The sequence below is a fragment of the Salvelinus alpinus genome, chromosome 28, assembly GCF_045679555.1.
Source record: "Salvelinus alpinus chromosome 28, SLU_Salpinus.1, whole genome shotgun sequence".
Classification (NCBI taxonomy): Eukaryota; Metazoa; Chordata; class Actinopteri; order Salmoniformes; family Salmonidae; genus Salvelinus; species Salvelinus alpinus.
In genome coordinates this window covers 24,009,113-24,028,493 of record NC_092113.1, presented here as the reverse complement: position 1 = coordinate 24,028,493, position 19,381 = coordinate 24,009,113, and the positions used below count along the sequence as shown (strand labels likewise).

At 41.6% G+C, this 19,381-nt stretch overlaps 1 protein-coding gene across 3 annotated transcripts in view; it reads left to right on the top strand.

The window, feature by feature from the left end:
* The window catches only part of LOC139557451 (microphthalmia-associated transcription factor-like), a 31,697-nt gene extending 20,638 nt beyond the window's left edge, over positions 1–11,059 (top strand). For 2 of the 3 annotated variants that reach the window (XM_071372265.1, XM_071372267.1), the window contains exons 3-10: positions 4,694–4,897; positions 5,172–5,267; positions 5,635–5,749; positions 5,965–6,057; positions 6,521–6,577; positions 6,721–6,796; positions 8,502–8,649; positions 8,864–9,422. In XM_071372265.1, the coding sequence (XP_071228366.1) occupies positions 4,694–4,897; positions 5,172–5,267; positions 5,635–5,749; positions 5,965–6,057; positions 6,521–6,577; positions 6,721–6,796; positions 8,502–8,649; positions 8,864–9,286 (1,212 nt within the window). In that variant the 3' untranslated portion in view covers positions 9,287–9,422. Of the gene's footprint in view, positions 1–4,693; positions 4,898–5,171; positions 5,268–5,634; positions 5,750–5,964; positions 6,058–6,520; positions 6,578–6,720; positions 6,797–8,501; positions 8,650–8,863 lie in introns of all 3 variants that reach the window. The other variant, XM_071372266.1, reaches the window with a different exon arrangement.
* The last annotated feature ends 8,322 nt before the right edge of the window (positions 11,060–19,381 follow it).

Here is a 19,381-nt window from a genome sequence, read left to right as displayed (position 1 = left end):
GCCAAAGTGAGCCACCAGTACTTCCCACTCAGACAGCGCACCGTCCGACCGATGCCTGGATGACCAGAGGAGGGTGACGTGTGGGCCCAATAGATCAGCCGGTCACGGACAGCAGAAGGAACGTACAGACGCCCAGCGGGACACTGGAGGCGAGTGGGCTCTGCACGTAGTGCCTGCTCAAAGTCCGCGTCCAGCTCCCACACTACCGGCGCCACCAGGCAGGAGGCCGGGAGTATGGTGGTGGGATCCATGGGCCGCTCCTCTGTGTCATACAGCCGGGACAGTGCGTCTGCCTTCACGTTCTGGGAACCTGGTCTGTAAGAAAGGGTGAAAACAAAACGGGTGAAAACCATGGCCCACCTTGCCTGGCGAGGGTTCAGTCTCTTCGCCGCCCGGATGTACTCCAGATTGCAGTGGTCAGCCCAGATGAGAAAAGGGTGTTTAGCCCCCTCAAGCCAATGTCTCCACGCCTTCAAAGCCTTGACGACAGCCAACAGCTCCCGGTCCCCCACATCATAGTTTCGCTCCGCCAGGCTGAGCTTACTCGAGAAGAAAGCACAGGGGCGGAGTTTCGGTGGCGTACCCGAGCGCTGAGAGAGCACGGCTCCTATCCCAGCCTCGGACGCGTCCACCTCCACTATGAACGCCAAAGAGGGATCCGGATGGATGTAATCTGTAATTATCCATGGGTGTCACATACTGTAATTTTCGTATTTACTAGTTTACAGATGGTCACTTTGGTTTAGCCTCAAAGAAACAGTTGAGTTAAACATGAGAAATTCATCAAATACAATTATTGAACCTTTGAGACATTAGACATTGTAAGATTTCATAATATAATGAAATTAATAGATCAGGAAAAATTGCATTAGGTTTACTCTCATGGATTAGATCAGGGGTTCCCAAACTTTTTACTCAGCATTGGGTAATGTGTATTCATGTGATATTTGAGTGACTACAACAGTACAACAAAATCTATGGGCTAAAAAAAACCTAGCTAAAAAAATTGTTGACTTTATCGAGGAGGAGTTGCTTGTTGCCTCAGGACTGTGTTGGCCTGTCTTATTTTGGAAGTCAGATTATTTATTGTTTCTTTTATCCTAGTAATATCCCATTAATCAAGTTTGAGCTAAGACTAAATTCAAGCCATGTATCTTCTGACTTCACACTAGTTACTAGCGTTTCTCTCATGTAAGGCAAAGAACATGTAGTGTGGTCTGGAAGAACTTCTAGTTCAGTTACTAGAGGCATAAAGTTCAATCTGTATTGAGTGAAATCAATTCGACAAAGCCTGCATTCTGTATTCTGACCAATTCTAATGCTTATTTTATATAATGTACAAGTAGTGTAGATTTTTTGTGTGCTTCTTGGCTCACTATATTGAGGTAATCCAGTGTTATAATCCATGTTATTATTTCAATTTAAATGTGAATCAATCAATGTAAGAAAAATAATAATAATAATTGCTGATCTTGTTCTGTTGTCTCAATAACACCCTAACACCCTGATGTCGCTTTCGATTCAAAGCAATTCATCATAACAAAAGCAGTATTTACACATCTTCCATATTCAATATTAGCAGAAGGAATTTGACCAGGTCAAGAAAATACTGAGGCAGATTGGCTGGAAGTATGCCTTGGTATTCTCTGATGGAAATGGTGTAGGACTGGTGTGAGAAAGTAGAAAGATAAGTGTAAGATGTAGAACTCTGAAATATACAGAAAACATATTGTGTCAATGGATTCTAACTTGTGTTTTCCATATGTCAGATTTGCAGCAACATTTGCCTTTCCACAGTACTGTACAATTATGAAATGTATTGTTACTGTCGGAGGTCATGCATGTGGCCGTCATATTAGTAGTAATAGTAGCGTTAATTGCATGTTAAGACGTGCATGTTAAGACGTTAAGAGACTTGTTATCAGATTGTTCAGCATGTGTTGTTATGGCGCTTTCTAAGAAAACATACATGTTAATTATTTATATATATATTTATGAATAATCAAACACCCATGTACACAAACAGTGTAACTAGTACTTACTCCTCAATTACAGCTCAGAGGCTAATTGCGTGTCTAGGATTGTTGGATGATTATTTGGTGTCCCATTTACAGCACATGAACACTATATAGATACAAATCAAGGATTGCTCACACCTCTCTGACATTTAGAAAATATTATTTGAACGGTTCGATTTGTTTAGGATGCATCTAATTCTACACAATTCCTCCACCTCTTATTGTTGACGAACAGTGCATTTAAAGGACATTTAAAGTTGGCCCAAAGGGTTTTATTGCCTAATTGGTCAGGATGCATTCTCAACTTTGACCCCTTCAGTTATCACACGGTCAACATGCTTGAAATAACTTTCGACTCTCCCCAGGGTAATTCCCAAAATACTTCAGAGAGCTATTAATAGACCTCCCAGTTAGGATACATTCCTTATGGAATGACTAGAAATAGGGAATGCCAATTTACATTGAGCAATACACATCTTTTTGAATTACCTTTTTTAGTTTTTGTTGCATAAAAAAAATAGGCCTACCAGTAAATGCTTATTACCATGTTATAGTAGAACAGTGTATGATATTCTCTATTGATGCTAGTGTGGTGTTAGTTGTTACTGTAGATACTATTTATGCAAGGTTAAATAACCCCAGCCAATAAGGGCCCGGGGGAGGGACCGTCTGGTTCTGTTGCTGTGTTGTTGAGCCAAGAGTTCAGGAGGTGAATGGGGTTGTGAGGAGCTCCATCTGCCTCAAGCCTTTCCAAATAACCAGACTCTGTCATCCACACTTGGTTATCCTGAGCTCATTAACCACCTCACCAGTGAAATCAACTGTCATTCTGTAAGGCTGTCATTACACTTTTAAAATGCACATTATGAACCCCCTTACTATCCTTACAGAAAGTAGTTTATATATTCTGTTGCTGTCAAAGCTGTTGCCTTTGTTTTTTGGTGGATAAGAGTACAGCTGTAAATGCTCTCTAACTCTAATTTGAAGTTATTAACATTTGATTGCCTTTCACATTTTTTCACAAAAAGCGTTTGGTCACGCTTTTTGTAACCCAGGATTCTTGTGAAGGGCTTGAAAAGGAAAGATTATAGATAGTTACAAATTTGAACATTTGTACTTTTGATGGTAAGACAGACTTTCTTTACCCAGAGCTTGTCCGGGCTTGGCTACAGTCAATTTCCACACGTGTTGGATAAACACACATGCTTCTTCAGTACAACCGATTCTAAACTGAATTCTATCCCATTACTGGTTTATAATTGGTCATTTATCAGCTGGTCATCTTTGCTGTTGTTGGAACCCTTGAATGCAGTGATGTACTGTCCTGTTAGGATTCAGGAATAACTTCATATTAGAGATAATGTTACAGGTAGCTGAAATCTCATCTTTAGAAACATCTTATTACAATCTGCTTTCTCTCAGGTTTGAGTAAAGAATTAATAAAATAGCCTCCCTTTAGCAACGTAATCACTTTATAGATTTTTTGTTTCAATGAAGATGTTTAGACAAACCAAAAAATACAGTATATATTTTACTATATTATGAAGCATGTAGTTTACAAGAATATTTTTAGCTCAGTGAGCCTATCATCCAAAAATAGCAGAGGAACCAGCCAGTGTGCAACAGCCATGCATGCGGTTAAAGAGGAGATGAGAAGTTATCTGGCCTGGGGCAAGTGTCAGTAGACAGGGTGACCTGGTCTTGGCTGTAGAAAGAGCCTCTTTGTAAGACTCCCACTCTGACGTCAAACTAGCCCCATAAAGGCATAAATTCATATTTTACATAAAGCATCACAATCTTTAAAAGGTTCATTGTGTCTCACTTAGACTTGTTAACATGCGTAGCTAATTACTTTTTTCTGCCTTTTATAAGCTGAACAGAGGTGTTCCTCTCCATATTATCAGTGTTGAAAGCAGCGGATGAAAGAGGAAGACAGCCTCTCTGGTCTTGCATAGACTTTGAAAGGGAATATAATTAGGTTTTAAGCATCTCTTATTTGTAGTTGGAATATAAATTGTGCAATATGTTGGAGATGCTTGAATACCACCATTATCAGGTAGGTCCAGTATTATGCTGATTGAAATATATTTTATTTCGCCCCCTTTTACTTTTGAGATATGGTAAGATAAACATAACATTTATTCAGATGGAATGTATGACATGAATTGTGAATACATGTATTTATATCTAGGGATTATTTAGCTATCAAGAGAGAGCACAGGAAAAAAATATAAATGAAAAGAAAAGCTTAATAATCCCTAGATATAAATACATGTATTCACAATTCATGTCATACATTCCATCTGAATAAATGTTATGTTCTGCTTTGGGATTTGCTAGTAATATTGATACGTTCTAACATTTCAACTCATAATTGACTTTCTCTGGTCAAGTCAAGGACTCTAGTTGAGCTGACATGTATTTTATTTTCATATTAATTAGTAATCTGGTTCTCTTTATTATTATAAATGTATGGAAACATTTTCAAGGCTGTTTCTTGCTTATTTAGTGAGATAATATTCAGTGAGATCTGAGAGCTCTTTCTTGAGTGCACAGCACAACTGCAACAGGACCAACAATCATCAACCGATCATAACAGCGTTTGAGGATTCTGACTCTCACTTATGTCTCTCCCTCTTTCACTCCATTTCTCCCTACCTCCCTACCTCCTCCAGGTACAGACTCACCTGGAGAACCCCACCAAGTACCACATCCAGCAGGCCCAGCAGCAGCAGGTGAAGCGCTACCTGGGCAAGCTTGGCTCCCTGCCCTGCCCCAACCAGTCCTCTGACCACAGGGGCATGGCTCTCGGGCCGGGCAACAGTGCCCCCAACAGCCCCATGGCCTTACTCACCCTCAACATCAACTGTGAGAAAGAGGTAACGCAAAATGTAACATGGTCATAGATGCCGAGCTACAATGCAGTGTGTGTAAATTCAGTGTGCTTTTCACACCATGATATCTGCCAATTTTCAATTACTTCTACTTCAAAGCAATGTGTATTTGAGTAATGAATGGTAGTAACACCATGGAGTTGGATAATACATATTCATTGGTAAGGAAATGTGATCTTCTGTTGATTAACCCTTAACTGAATCACTGTCTGTTAGAAAATATGTTATCTCAAATTCAATTTTAGTTTTTTTATTATAGATGGATGATGTCATTGATGACATAATTAGTCTGGAATCGAGTTATAACGACGATATCCTTGGATTAATGGACCCAGGGCTTCAGATGGCCAATACGGTATGATTGCCTTAATTTACTGTCTGCTTGCATGAGACCAGTAACCAAAAGGCTGCTGGTTTGAATACCTGAGCTGACAAGGGGAAATGTGCCGTCTATGTGCTGCTCCAGGGGCGCAGTACTACTATGGCTGACCCTGTAGAACAATACATCTCACTGCACCTATCCGGTGGAGGCCTATGTGACAATTCATAGTAGATATGTCTACAAATACAGCAAATGTTTGCTTCCAGATCACTGTAAACACATTTTTAAAGGGTAAACACATTTTTAAAGGGTTAACTACTCATGTGTCAAGCACCACCTGTGCCAGGTATATTTGACCCTGCTAACATTACTATTGTCTGTGGTTATCTTTTCTCATCAGATCGCTGTTAACACTAACCTCTTGGACATTTATGGTAACCAGGGCATGCCCCATCCAGGCCTGGCCATCAACTCCTGCCCTGCCAACCTGCCCAACATCAAAAGGGAATACTCAGGTGAGCATGACCCCATTACATGAAAAACATCCAGATTCAAACATGGTGTTACAAATTACTCTCCAGACCTTTGTGACTGAGGAATATGTCTAAAAGGGTCAGGGAAATGTGTATGCATGTGCTTTGCATTGATATTGTCTTTGATTATTGTAAACTTTGTTATTTTATCATTCAAAATAAAGAGAAATGCATTGAAAATGTTATGTGCCAAATAGTTTCCCAATCTCCGGCCATCATGCACATGCTGGACAAGTCTGGATCGTGTAGCAAGTTTGAGAACTATCAAAGGCCTGAAGGATTTCCTGTAGGTATGTCTGCATAGTCATATTCATACTTACTTTAGCTAACTGTGAGTTTGAGTTAGGTTACACCGGTGCATATTGCTTAGCCTATAATGTGCTCAGCACAGTTTCATTTATTTTCTTCCCGAAACTAACTAAACGTTTCTGGCATAACTGTTTTGTTGTGTGTCAACATCAATGTTTTGCCATTGTCCTACAGATGTAGGATCTTAAATTGATCCAGTTTGAAAATAATCCTGCAGCAACAAGAAATGTGAATTATTATGTGGATTATAATTAATGGACATTTTTCATAAGGTAAAATAAAATCAGAAATTTCAAAGTGGAAATTACACATTTTAAACCTCAAATACACTACAAGTTTTACATTTCCTGCATTGCAAGTATGCTCTCCTGCAACAGGGTTATCAAATTAAGATCCCACATCTGTTGTCATTGTCCATACCTAATGCTAACTGCTTTGTTTCAGAAGCAGAGGTCAGGGCAATGGCAAAGGAACGACAGAAGAAGGATAACCATAATTTGAGTGAGTTTTGTTATACGGTAATTATCAGCTATCTGGTAATATCATGTGGGTTGTTTAGATATGCTGTGATATTACCTTTTCATTATTACATTTTGCATGATTGATTGTTTCTTATTGTTCTCTTCTTGTCCTATTTCCTGTAGTTGAGAGAAGACGGAGGTTTAACATCAACGACCGGATCAAAGAATTGGGGACCATGATTCCAAAAACAAATGATCCGTAAGTTGCGTATGTTTACTTGGATTTGAAGTCTTTCTATCAGATACAGCGCAGTCTGGATTTATTGGATCCCTTAATAAAGATGAGAATTTTTTAAAATAAAATCAGTAATACAAATACTGAGCTATATTGTATACTCCAAAGATTTTAACAATTATATTATTTAATATTAATACTATTGCTCAGAGAACGAGATTTTGTGTAACAAGTATTAAAACATTAAAACAAATTAAAACAAATCTCAAAAAGATATGGGTCAAAATGATTGGATCCCCTGTTTTCAATACTCCAGTAAGGGAAAGGGATTCAGTTGTACACCTGAATACATTCAACTGAAATGTGTCTTCCGCATTTAACCCAACCACTCTGAATCAGAGCTGCCATAATCGACATCCACGTCTTCGGTGCACGGAGAACAGTGGGTTAACTGCCTTGCTCAGGAGCAGAACAACAGATTTTTACCTTGTCAGCTCGGGGATTCATCGGGGATTCAATCCAGCAACCTTTCGGTTACTGGCCCAAAGCTCTAACCACTCGGCTACCTGCCGACCCCTCCCCTTGTAAGGATAATGACAATGAGCCTTTTTCTAAAATGTTTTATGAGATTGGGGAACACACTAGGAGGGATCTTAGACCATTCCTCCATACAGAATCTTTCCAGATCCTTGATATATTTTGTCTGCGCTAATCGATTGCCCTCCTCAAATTCAAACCACAGGTTTTCAATATGGTTCTGAGATGGCCATTGCAAAATGTTGATTTTGTATTTTTCTTTGTGGATTTTGATATTTACTTGCTGGAATATTCACTTGCGGCCAAGTTTCAGCCTCCTGGCAGAGGCAACCAGGTTTTTGGCTAAAATGTCCTGGTACTTGGCAAAGTTCATAATGTCGTTGACCTTAACACGGACCCCAGGACCAGTGGAAGCAAAATAGCCCCATAACATCAACGATCCACCACCATATTTTACAGTAGGGATGAGGTATTTTACTACATATGCATTGTTCTTTCGAAGGCCAAACCCACCGCTGGTGTGTGTGGCCAAAGACCTCTATTTTCGTGTCATATGACCATAGCAATGGTTCCAATCCAAGTGCCAATGACGTTTAGCAAACTCCAGGCGGTGCTATGGTCAGATGACATGAAAATAGAGGTATTTGGTCACGGGTTTGGCCTTCGAGGATCTGGAAAGATTCTGTATGGTGAAATGGTCTAAGATCTCTCCAATCTCATAAAACATTTAATAAAAAGGCTCAGTATTGTTATCCTTCCAAAGGGAGGGTACTGGAGTATTCAAAACAGGGGATCCAATAATGCTGACCCCTATCTTTTAGCATTTTTTTTTATTACTTGCTAAATAATATCTCTTTCTCTGAGAAATTCTATTAGTATAAAATAATATAATTTGTCTTTTTTTTAAGCATACAATGTAGCTCAGTATTTGTATTATTTATTTAATACAGTCTTTTTTGCTCATCTTTATCAAAGGATCCAATAATTCCGGACCCCACTGTTCTATCATGGGTCAGACATTGACCCTAGGCTAGAGTTTACGATAATTATAGATCAATGCCTCAGTTTATTTTCAGTGCATCCATATCCTTGAGAATTGTGTGAGTTAGAACGTTGTCAGTGTACTCTAGAATGCTAACAGTTCAGGCTGATAAAATCTTGCTGGCCTGCCGTGCCCCTCTCTGGTCCTCAGGGATATGCGTTGGAACAAAGGCACCATTCTCAAGGCGTCAGTGGACTACATCAGGAAGCTACAGAGGGAGCAGCAGAGGGCCAAAGAGCTGGAGAACAGGCAGAAGAAGCTGGAGCACGACAATAGACACCTGATGCTGCGGATACAGGTACAGCATGGTAGGCCGTGGGGCACTGGGAGAGATAAGGAGCAACTAGCCATGCCTTCAAAATGTCACATACTGTATTAGCCAATCAAAGTAGGATTGAATTGAGATGAGGCTTTTCTATATTCTGGATGGTATCAGATATGCAGCATGCAGACAGACAATGTTGATAACACTCTCTTTCCTTTCTCTTTCTCCCTCCCTTGATGGGGTTCAGGAGTTGGAGATGCAAGCTCGTGCCCATGGTCTGACTACAGACACATCTGTCCTCTGCTCAGCTGAGCTCTCAGCCCGAGGCATCAAGCAGGAGCCAGCCCTGGGAGACTGCCACCAGGATCTGTACCATGTCCACCCCCAGCACCAACACCACCCAGCCTGCACTCCAGACCAGGTTCAGTACACCACCTTGGAGCTCAACGATGGAGCATCTCCCTACACCAAGGGCCATAGGGGAGTCTCAGGTGACATGGGGCCTTACGGCGGTCATCCTAAGGGGGCCTTGATGGACATCCTGATGGATGACACCTTGTCCCCTGTGGGAGGGGGAGACCCCCTGCTTTCCTCTGTCTCGCCCGGGGCTTCTAAGGACAGCAGCTGCTCAGGCAGCAAAAGCATGGAAGAGAACGACCAGAGCTGTTAGCACTCACTGCTGCCCACTCCACTCACCTGCATCTTTATCTCCACCCCTTCAACCTGTTCTATGTTGTGTTGTGTTGAGGCCTCCTCAGACGTCTCCCGTCAGTAGCTAACTTCAGCCAACTGCTGGTTAGTTAGTTCGTTTGTTTTCAGGTGTTTACACATATTACATTTTTCATAGTTATTATTATTTTTGTTTATTATATGGTATCATTGGGTTCTGAAAGCGGTCAAACTGAATTTTGTTCAGTTTCTCTTATGTATTGATTATAAATTACTTTTTAATAGTTCATTTTAATAGATTATGCTCTGATTTTATCAATACTTTTATGACAATGAGTCAGGGAGCGATATCTCACACATACTGTACCTGTGTATAGTCATCATGGTATAGGGCATGCTTATAATAGTTATAAAACCCTGATTGATCAGCTTATTGCTTTAAACAAAAATGCAATTCCCTCGAAGTGAAAGCTAAAAATTGTAGTTTAATATATTGTTGGTGTGTTACACAGTCACACTACTTGCTTTATAGCATGTCTATTCAGCGCAATATGACAGAAGCGATAATACATTATTTTGATTACTTTTGTTTGTGCTTTACTTTTGTGCTTTTAAACTTGAATGAGATAACGTCTTAGTCAGGAGATTTGTAAACATTTCACATATAGCACAGAACATAATGTCAGTCTACCAATATTGGTAGAAATGCAACATTGATTTCCATACAGGCACATTTGGTTTATGAAGATATTTATGATAATAAGATTGAAATGTATTGCAGCAAATACTCACTAAGAAGTGTATCTCTTAGGAGGAAAAATACATTTTGTTTTTAACTTGTCCATTTTCTAAATTATTATTGTTTTGTTGTACACTTATTAGGATTTGCCTGTCCATCCATTTCGTGTTTTAGAGATATTCAGGATATTTTTTTCAATTATGTGAATGTTTATATTGCTAGGAATATAAGGAGATGTACATGTAGAAAATTGTTTAAACACTGGAATGACGTCCATAAATTGATTTTTTTTTAAATATATATTTACTAACGATTATATTTAGGTTTTTCAAATTATTGATTGTAGTTAAAACTATAAGCTGTACTGTTAATGTATATTTCTGCTGTTTAACAACTGTAGGAAAGTACTCAAATATGCCTTTGATAATAACTATCTACTGTACATTACACCACTGTATTGAGAACATGGTTACAGTGCACCCTCAAGTCTGTGGAACTATGCAATGATTACAGTCGTGCCTGTTTTACCCAGAAGACATTAGACACATTAGGCTGGTCATATAATATGTTGTAATGATTAGTAAGAAGCACCTAGCAGAATGATTTACATTGAAAAGAAGTGCCTTACTGTTAGTTTTTTGTTTTCCACAGATCTAGGAGGACTACTAGACACTGGTTTGTTGTTGTTGTTTCTGGTGTTTGGTGCTTCATGTATGAAGTGTTGAGCTGCAAGGTCCCTACGGGAAGCAGTAGGGAAGAGCCTTTTGTCAGACAGAGTAGAAAACCATGTTATGGGCCTCCAAATGTCTCTCTAGGCCATCCATTTTGTTTGGGATGTTTTGGATGCTAGAGTTCTGTTTTGAGGTCAGAATTCCACTCGGAGGGCAATAATCAAAACATTGCTTTACTGAATTCTCAGCTTCTTTTTTGAGACCAATTCTTTTTCTGAATGTAACGTAACTCAGTGTTGACTGCCAAAATGTGTTGCCAAAATCAAAGTGAAGTCTAAAATATGCAAAGAAGGAATTAACGTTGTTATTTTTTGATGTTGTACTTTTGTGTACGGATGTTTCTTCTTTATTTCTAGAGCAATAATTTAAGAATAATGGCTATTAGGCTGCACGTAAAGCTAAGCACAAAGTAGTCCATGCACTTATAGGCGCATTCTCTGCAGTACAAATCCACTGCAGAATGGCCCTCATGGTCAAACTGCACCCAGGTCTGTCTGGTAATATCTATATCCTTCGACTGAACCCAGATCAGCATATAATTTCCCTAGACAATGTCACCCGCTTGTGTTGATGACACCACTATGCACCAAGATTGGTGTTTTCAACCATAGAACTTAAATGCATAGAACTAACATTTCCATTTAAAGCAATGGTGACAGTTGATTGATGCCCATTATTTGTAAATAAACATATTGATCGGTCCGCTTGTTACCATGGCACAGTTTGGGTATACCACTAACATTTCAAAGAGCCATGTTTGTTCACACATTGAACACTCCAGGCTGACAGGTCTATTAATTGTATTTACATGGTTCAGATAGACGCCTCTGCTGCCAGGGGAGATGGAGGTAGTGATGGTCATACACTGGTTGGGGATGGATCAGTGATGTCAAGGCCATTCATTGGAACTGAGTGTGGAAAATAGTTTTTGACAAACATTAAAGTCAATTAAATATTTTTACTTGTGTTATTGCAGGAGTATTTTTCGTTCTATGATTTATTTTTATCAAAGTATTTCACTAATTGTCTCTGAACACTAATGATGGCTAAATAATATGAGAATATATAATGTTCAAAGACACTCCAATATAATTAATGATAATATTTTATTGGTAGACTTCCAGGGCTCTATTCAATCCTCATTGCGGAAGTTCAGCTGTACAGCGTGATTGAAATTTAAAGGCTATGTTCCCGCATTAGCAGAGACTGCATTCACGGGTAAACGCTGCATATGTCGGCTCAATAGGAAATTACCTTTACATTTCTGTCACGGAATCTGTAACACTTCAGTTTAGTAGATTAAATAAAGCCCCAAGTAAATGTGTGTTGACTGAAACATATTGAATATGAAACACAGTATTTCTTCTTCACCCGCTCATCATGGCATGGATATTATCTCCAGCCTTCAAGAAGAACCAAGTTCATCACACAGACACCTACTAAAGCAGCACCGGCCCCTCAAGATTCTGAGCCAGCCTGGCAGGGTTGGTCCTGCAAAGCCAAAGCACGCTGATGGGAGAGCATAATATGCAAGGAAATTCTCAAAGCTCCTAATTAGAACATTGACAACCTTTTACCTAGCCGATGGGGATTCCGGTGGGGTGCCCCCACCCAGGTAGTGGCAGCGCTGGCATGAAGAGCTGCAGTAACCCATGGGGAGGGGGTCATACTCGGACAATCAGAGAGGGGGCATATTATTGTGGCCCTGGTAGCACAAAATAATCAAAGGTCTGACTGCACAGAGATGCTTGGAAAATGGTCACAACAGGGGACCAGTGTGTGTGTGTGTTTCAGAGGAAGGGGGTGTATCTGATCTCCATGTGTATCTGATCTCCATCACCTAGGACTTAACAATAGTTAAGGAAATCTCCTAATCTTTTTTTGGGCTAAATTTTGCATGCCTTCTCAAACAGCTGCAACTGTATATGCATTCGTAAAACAAGTCCTTTCTTGAGTTGGGCTCAGGGATGGAACAACTGTTGAGCGTCTGAGCTTATGGTAGTTTATGGGGAAAAGGGGTTGAGTGTGTGTGTATGAATGTGTGTGTGTATGTATCCCACATCTGTTGCTAAGGGGTAATGATGTTAGGGACAATATAGGATGAATCACAATAAATGTGTGCTAAAATAATAATTGCTTACCAAAAATATTCTTTTTGTAATGGCAATCCTGGTTATAGGTACTAATCCTTTGCATGAACAGCCTACATTACCACGCATATTATTTGTTCATTATGGAAATTAAGATACGCAGGATTTTTAATATACAGTGCATTTCGGAAAGTATTCAGACCCCTTGACTTTTTCCACATTTTGTTACGTTACAGCCTTATTCAATTGTTTTGTTTTATCAATCTACACACATTACCCCATAATGACGAAGCGAAAAACTGTTTAGACATTTTTGCAAATTTATAAACAATCCAAAACTGAAATCTCACATTTACATAAGTATTCAAACCCTTTACTCAGTACTTTGTTGAAGCACCGTTGGCAGTGATTACAGCGTCGAGTCTTCTTGGGTATGATGCTACAAGCTTGGCACACTTGTATTTGGGGAGTTTCTCCCATTCTTCTCTGCAGATCCTCTCAAGTTCTGTCAGGTTAGATGGGGAGTGTCGCTGCACCACTATTTTCAGGCCTCTACAGAGATATTCGACTTCGTTCAAGTCTGGGCTCTGGCTGGGCCACTCGAGGACATTCAGAGACTTGCTATGAAGCCACTCCTGTGTTGTCTTGGCTGTGTGCTTAGGGTCGTTGTCCTATTGGAAGGTAAACCTTCGCCCCAGTCTGAGGTCCTGAGCGCTCCGGAGCAGGTTTTCATCAAGGATCTCTCTGTACTTTGCTCCGTTCATCTTTCCCTCGATCCTGACTAGTCTCCCAGTCCCTGCCACTGAAAAACATCCCCACAGCATGATGCTGTCACCACCATGCTTTACCGTAGGTATGGTGCCAGGTTTCCTCCAGACGTGACGCTTGGCATTCAGGCCAAAGAGTTTAATCTTGGTTTCATCAGACCAGAGAATCTTGTTTCTCATGGTCTGAGAGTCCTTTAGATGCCTTTTGGCAAACTCCGAGCAGGCTGTCATGGCCTTTTACTGAGGAGTGGCTTCCGTCTGGCCACTCTACCAAAAAGACCTGATTGGTGGAGTGCTGCAGAGATGGTTGTCCTTCTGGAAGGTTCTCCCATCTCCACAGAGGAACTCCACAGCTCTGTCAGAATGACCATCAGGTTTTTGGTCAGCTCCCTGACCAAGGCCCTTCTCCCCCGATTGCTCAGTTTGGCCAGGCGGCCAGCTCTAGGAAGAGTCTTGGTGGTTCCAAGCTTCTTCCGTTTAAGAATGATGGAGGCCACTTTGTTCTTGGGGACCTTCAATGCTGCAGAACATTTTTTTGGTACCCTTCCCCAAATCTGTGCCTCGACACAATCCTGTCTCGGAGCTCTACGGACAATTCCTTTGACCTCATATCTTGGTTTTTGCTCTGACATGCACTGTCAACTGTGGGACCTTAAATAGACAGGTGTGTGCCAAATCATGTCCAATCAATTTAATTTACCACAGGTGGACTCCAGTCAAGTTCGAGTCTCATAGTGAAGGGTCTGAAAGCTTATGTAAATAAGGTATTTCTGTTTTTTACTTCTAATAAATTTGCAAACATTTCTACAAACTTGTTTTCGCTTTGTCATTGTGGGGTATTGTGTATAGATTGATGAGGATTCTTTAAAAAAAATCAATTTCAGAATAAGGCTGTAACGTAACAAATTGTGGAAAAAGTCAAGGGTTCTGAATACCTTTGAATGCACTGTATATACAGAACCAGTCAAAAGTTTGGACACACTGTCACGCCCTGACCTTAGAGAGCTTTTTATGTCTCTATTTTGGGTTTGGTCAGGGTGTGATTTGGGTAGGCATTCTATGTTCTATTTTCTATGTTTTTGTATTTCTTTTTTTTGGCCAGCTATGGTTCTAAATCAGGGACAGCTGTCTATCGTTGTCTCTGATTGGGAACCATACTTAGGTAGCCCTATTTCCCTCCTTTCTTTGTGGGAAGTTGTCTTTGTTTGTGGCACTATATGCCCTTAAGCTTCACGGTCGTTTTGGTATTGTTTATTGTTTTGTCGGCGTCATTCTAAATAAAAGGAATATGTACGCTCACCACACTGCACCTTGGTCCAGTTCTTTCGACGGCCGTGACACACACCTACTCATTCAAGGGTTTTTCTATATTTTTACTTTTTTCTACATTGTAAAATAATAGTGAAGACATCAAAACTATGAAATAACACATATGGAATCATGTAGTAACCAAAAAAAGTGTTAAACAAATCCAAATATATTTGAGATACTTCAAAGTAGCCACTCTTTGCCTTGAAGACAACTTTGCACACGCTTGGCATTCTCTCAACCAGTTTCATGAGGTATTCACCTGGAATGCATTTCAATTAACAGGTGTTCTTTGTTAAAAGTTAATTTGTGTTATTTCTTTCCTTAATGTGTTTGAGCCAATCAGTTGTGTTGTGACAAGGTAGGGATGGTATACAGAAGATGGCCCTATTTGGTAAAAGACCAAGTCCATATTATGGCAAGAACAGTTTAAATAAGCAAAGAGACACGACAGTCCATCATTACTTTAAGACATGAAGGTCAGACAATTATGACATGAAGGTCAGACATTTCAAGAATTTCTTCAAGTGCAGTCACAAAAACCATCAAGCACTGAAACTGGCTGTCATGAGGACCGCCACAGGAAAGGAAGACCCAGAGTTACCTCTGCTGCAGAGAATAAGTTAATTAGAGTTACCAGCCTCAGAAATTGCAGCCCAAAGAAATGCTTCACAGAGACACATCTCAAAATAAAATGTTCAGAAGAGAATGCGTGAATCAGATCTTCATTGTCGAATTGCTGCAAAGAAACCATTACTAAAAGACAACAATAAGAAGAGACTTGCTTGGGCCAAGAAACACAAGCAATGGACATTAGACCGGTGGAGATCTGTCCTTTGGTCTGATGAGTCCAAATTTGAGATTTTTTGGTTCCAACCGCAGTGTCTTTGTAAGACGCAGAGCAGGTGAACAGATGATATCCGCATGTGTGGTTCCCACCGTGAAGCATGGAAGAGGAGGTGTGATGGTGTGGGGGTGCTTTGCTGGCGACTCTGTCTGTGATTTATTTAGAATTCAAGGCACACTTGGCTACCACCAGCATGGCTACCACTGCATTCTGCAGCGATACACCATCCCGTCTGGTTTGCACTTAGTGGGACTATCATTTGTTTTTCAACAGGACAATGACCCAACACACTTCCAGGCTATGTAAGGGCTATTTGACCAAGAAGGAGTTTGATGGAGTGATGCATCAGATTTTTATTTATTTTATTTTTTTATTTTATTTCACCTTTATTTAACCAGGTAGGCTAGTTGAGAACAAGTTCTCATTTGCAACTGCGACCTGGCCAAGATAAAGCATAGCAGTGTGAACAGACAACACAGAGTTACACATGGAGTAAACAATAAACAAGTCAATAACATGGTAGAAAAAAAAGAGAATCTATATACAATGTGTGCAAAAGGCATGAGGTAGGCAATAAATCGAATAATTACAATTTAGCAGATTAACACTGGAGTGATAAATCATCAGATGATCATGTGCAAGAAGAGATACTGGTGTGCAAAAGAGCAGAAAAGTAAATAAATAAAAGCAGTATGAGGGGTGAGGTAGGTAAATTGGGTGGGTAGTTTACAGATGGACTATGTACAGCTGCAGCGATCGGTTAGCTGCTCGGATAGCAGATTTTTAAAGTTGTTGAGGGAGATAAAAGTCTCCAACTTCAGAGATTTTTGCAATTCGTTCCAGTCGCAGGCAGCAGAGAACTGGAAGGAAAGGCGCCCAAATGAGGTTTTGGCTTTAGGGATGATCAGTGAGATACACCTGCTGGAGCGCGTGTTGCGGGTGGGTGTAGCCATCGTGACCAGTGAACTGAGATAAGGCGGCACTTTACCTAGCATAGCCTTGTAGATGACCTGGAGCCAGTGGGTCTGACGACGAACATGTAGCGAGGGCCAGCCGACTAGGGCATACAGGTCGCAGTGGTGGGTCGTATAAGGTGCTTTAGTAACAAAACGAATGGCACTGTGATAAACTGCATCCAGTTTGCTGAGTAGAGTATTGGAAGCTATTTTGTAGATGACATCGCCGAAGTCGAGGATCGGTAGGATAGTCAGTTTTACTAGGGTAAGTTTGGCGGCGTGAGTGAAGGAGGCTTTGTTGCGGAATAGAAAGCCGATTCTTGATTTGATTTTGGATTGGAGATGTTTGATATGAGTCTGGAAGGAGAGTTTGCAGTCTAGCCAGACACCTAGGTACTTATAGATGTCCACATATTCTAGGTCGGAACCGTCCAGGGTGGTGATGCTAGTCGGGCGTGCGGGTGCAGGCAGCGAACGGTTGAAAAGCATGCATTTGGTTTTACTAGCGTTTAAGAGCAGTTGGAGGCCACGGAAGGAGTGTTGTATGAAATTGAAGCTCGTTTGGAGGTTAGATAGCACAGTGTCCAAGGAAGGGCCGGAAGTATATAGAATGGTGTCGTCTGCGTAGAGGTGGATCAGGGAATCGCCCGCAGCAAGAGCAACATCATTGATGTATACAGAGAAAAGAGTCGGCCCGAGAATTGAACCCTGTGGTACCCCCATAGAGACTGCCAGAGGACCGGACAACATGCCCTCCGATTTGACACACTGAACTCTGTCTGCAAAGTAGTTGGTGAACCAGGCAAGGCAGTCATTAGAAAAACCGAGGCTACTGAGTCTGCCGATAAGAATATGGTGATTGACAGAGTCGAAAGCCTTGGCCAGGTCGATGAAGACGGCTGCACAGTAATGTCTTTTATCGATGGCGGTTATGATATCGTTTAGTACCTTGAGCGTGGCTGAGGTGCACCCATGACCGGCTCGGAAACCGGATTGCACAGCGGAGAAGGTACGGTGGGATTCGAGATGGTCAGTGATCTGTTTGTTGACTTGGCTTTCGAAGACCTTAGATAGGCAGGGCAGGATGGATATAGGTCTGTAACAGTTTGGGTCCAGGGTGTCTCCCCCTTTGAAGAGGGGGATGACCGCGGCAGCTTTCCAATCCTTGGGGATCTCAGATGATACGAAGGAGAGGTTGAACAGGCTGGTGATAGGGGGTGCGACAATGGCGGCGGACAGTTTCAGAAATAGGGGGTCCAGATTGTCAAGCCCAGCTGATTTGTATGGGTCCAGGTTTTCCAGCTCTTTCAGAACATCTGCTATCTGGATTTGGGTAAAGGAGAAGCTGGGGAGGCTTGGGCGAGTAGCAGCGGGGGGGGCGGGGCTGTTGGCCAAGGTTGGAGTCGCCAGGAGGAAGGCATGGCCAGCCATTGAGAAATGCTTGTTGAAGTCTTCGATTATCACGGATTTATCGGTGGTGACCGTGTTACCTAGCCTCAGTGCAGTGGGCAGCTGGGAGGAGGTGCTCTTGTTCTCCATGGACTTTACAGTATCCCAGAACTTTTTGGAGTTAGAGCTACAGGATGCAAATTTCTGCTTGAAAAAGCTGGCCTTTGCTTTCCTGACTGACTGCGTGTATTGGTTCCTGACTTCCCTGAACAGTTGCATATCGCGGGGGCTCTTCGATGCTATTGCAGTTCGCCACAGGATGTTTTTGTGCTGGTCGAGGGCAGTCAGGTCTGGAGTGAACCAAGGGCTATATCTGTTCTTGGTTCTGCATTTTTTGAACGGAGCATGCTTGTCTAATATGGTGAGGAAGTAACATTTAAAGAATGACCAGGCATCCTCAACTGACGGGATGAGGTCAATATCCTTCCAGGGTACCCGGGCCAGGTCGATTAGAAAGGCCTGCTCGCAGAAGTGTTTTAGGGAGCGTTTGACAGTGATGAGGGGTGGTCGTTTGACCGCGGACCCGTGGCGGATACAGGCAATGAGGCAGTGATCGCTGAGATCTTGATTGAAGACAGCAGAGGTGTATTTGGAGGGCAGGTTGGTCAGGATAATGTCTATTAGGGTGCCCATGTTTACGGATTTAGGGTTGTACCTGGTGGGTTCCTTGATGATTTGTGTGAGATTGAGGGCATCAAGCTTGGATTGTAGGACTGCCGGGGTGTTAAGCATATCCCAGTTTAGGTCACCTAACAGAACAAACTCTGAAGCTAGATGGGGAGCGATCAATTCACAGATGGTGTCCAGGGCACAGCTGGGAGCTGAGGGGGGTCGGTAGCAGGCGGCAACAGTGAGAGACTTATTTCTGGAGAGATTAATTTTTAAAATTAGAAGTTCGAACTGTTTGGGCATAGACCTGGAAAGTATGACAGAACTTTGCAGGCTATCTCTGCAGTAGATTGCAACTCCTCCCCCTTTGGCAGTTCTATCTTGACGGAAAGTGTTATAGTTGGGTATGGAAATCTCCGAATTTTTGGTGGCCTTCCTAAGCCAGGATTCGGACACGGCAAGGACATCAGGGTTGGCAGAGTGTGCTAAAGCGGTGAGTAAGGCAAACTTAGGGAGGAGGCTTCTGATGTTGACATGCATGAGGCCAAGGCTTTTTCGATCACAGAAGTCAACAAATGAGGGTGACTGGGGACATGCAGG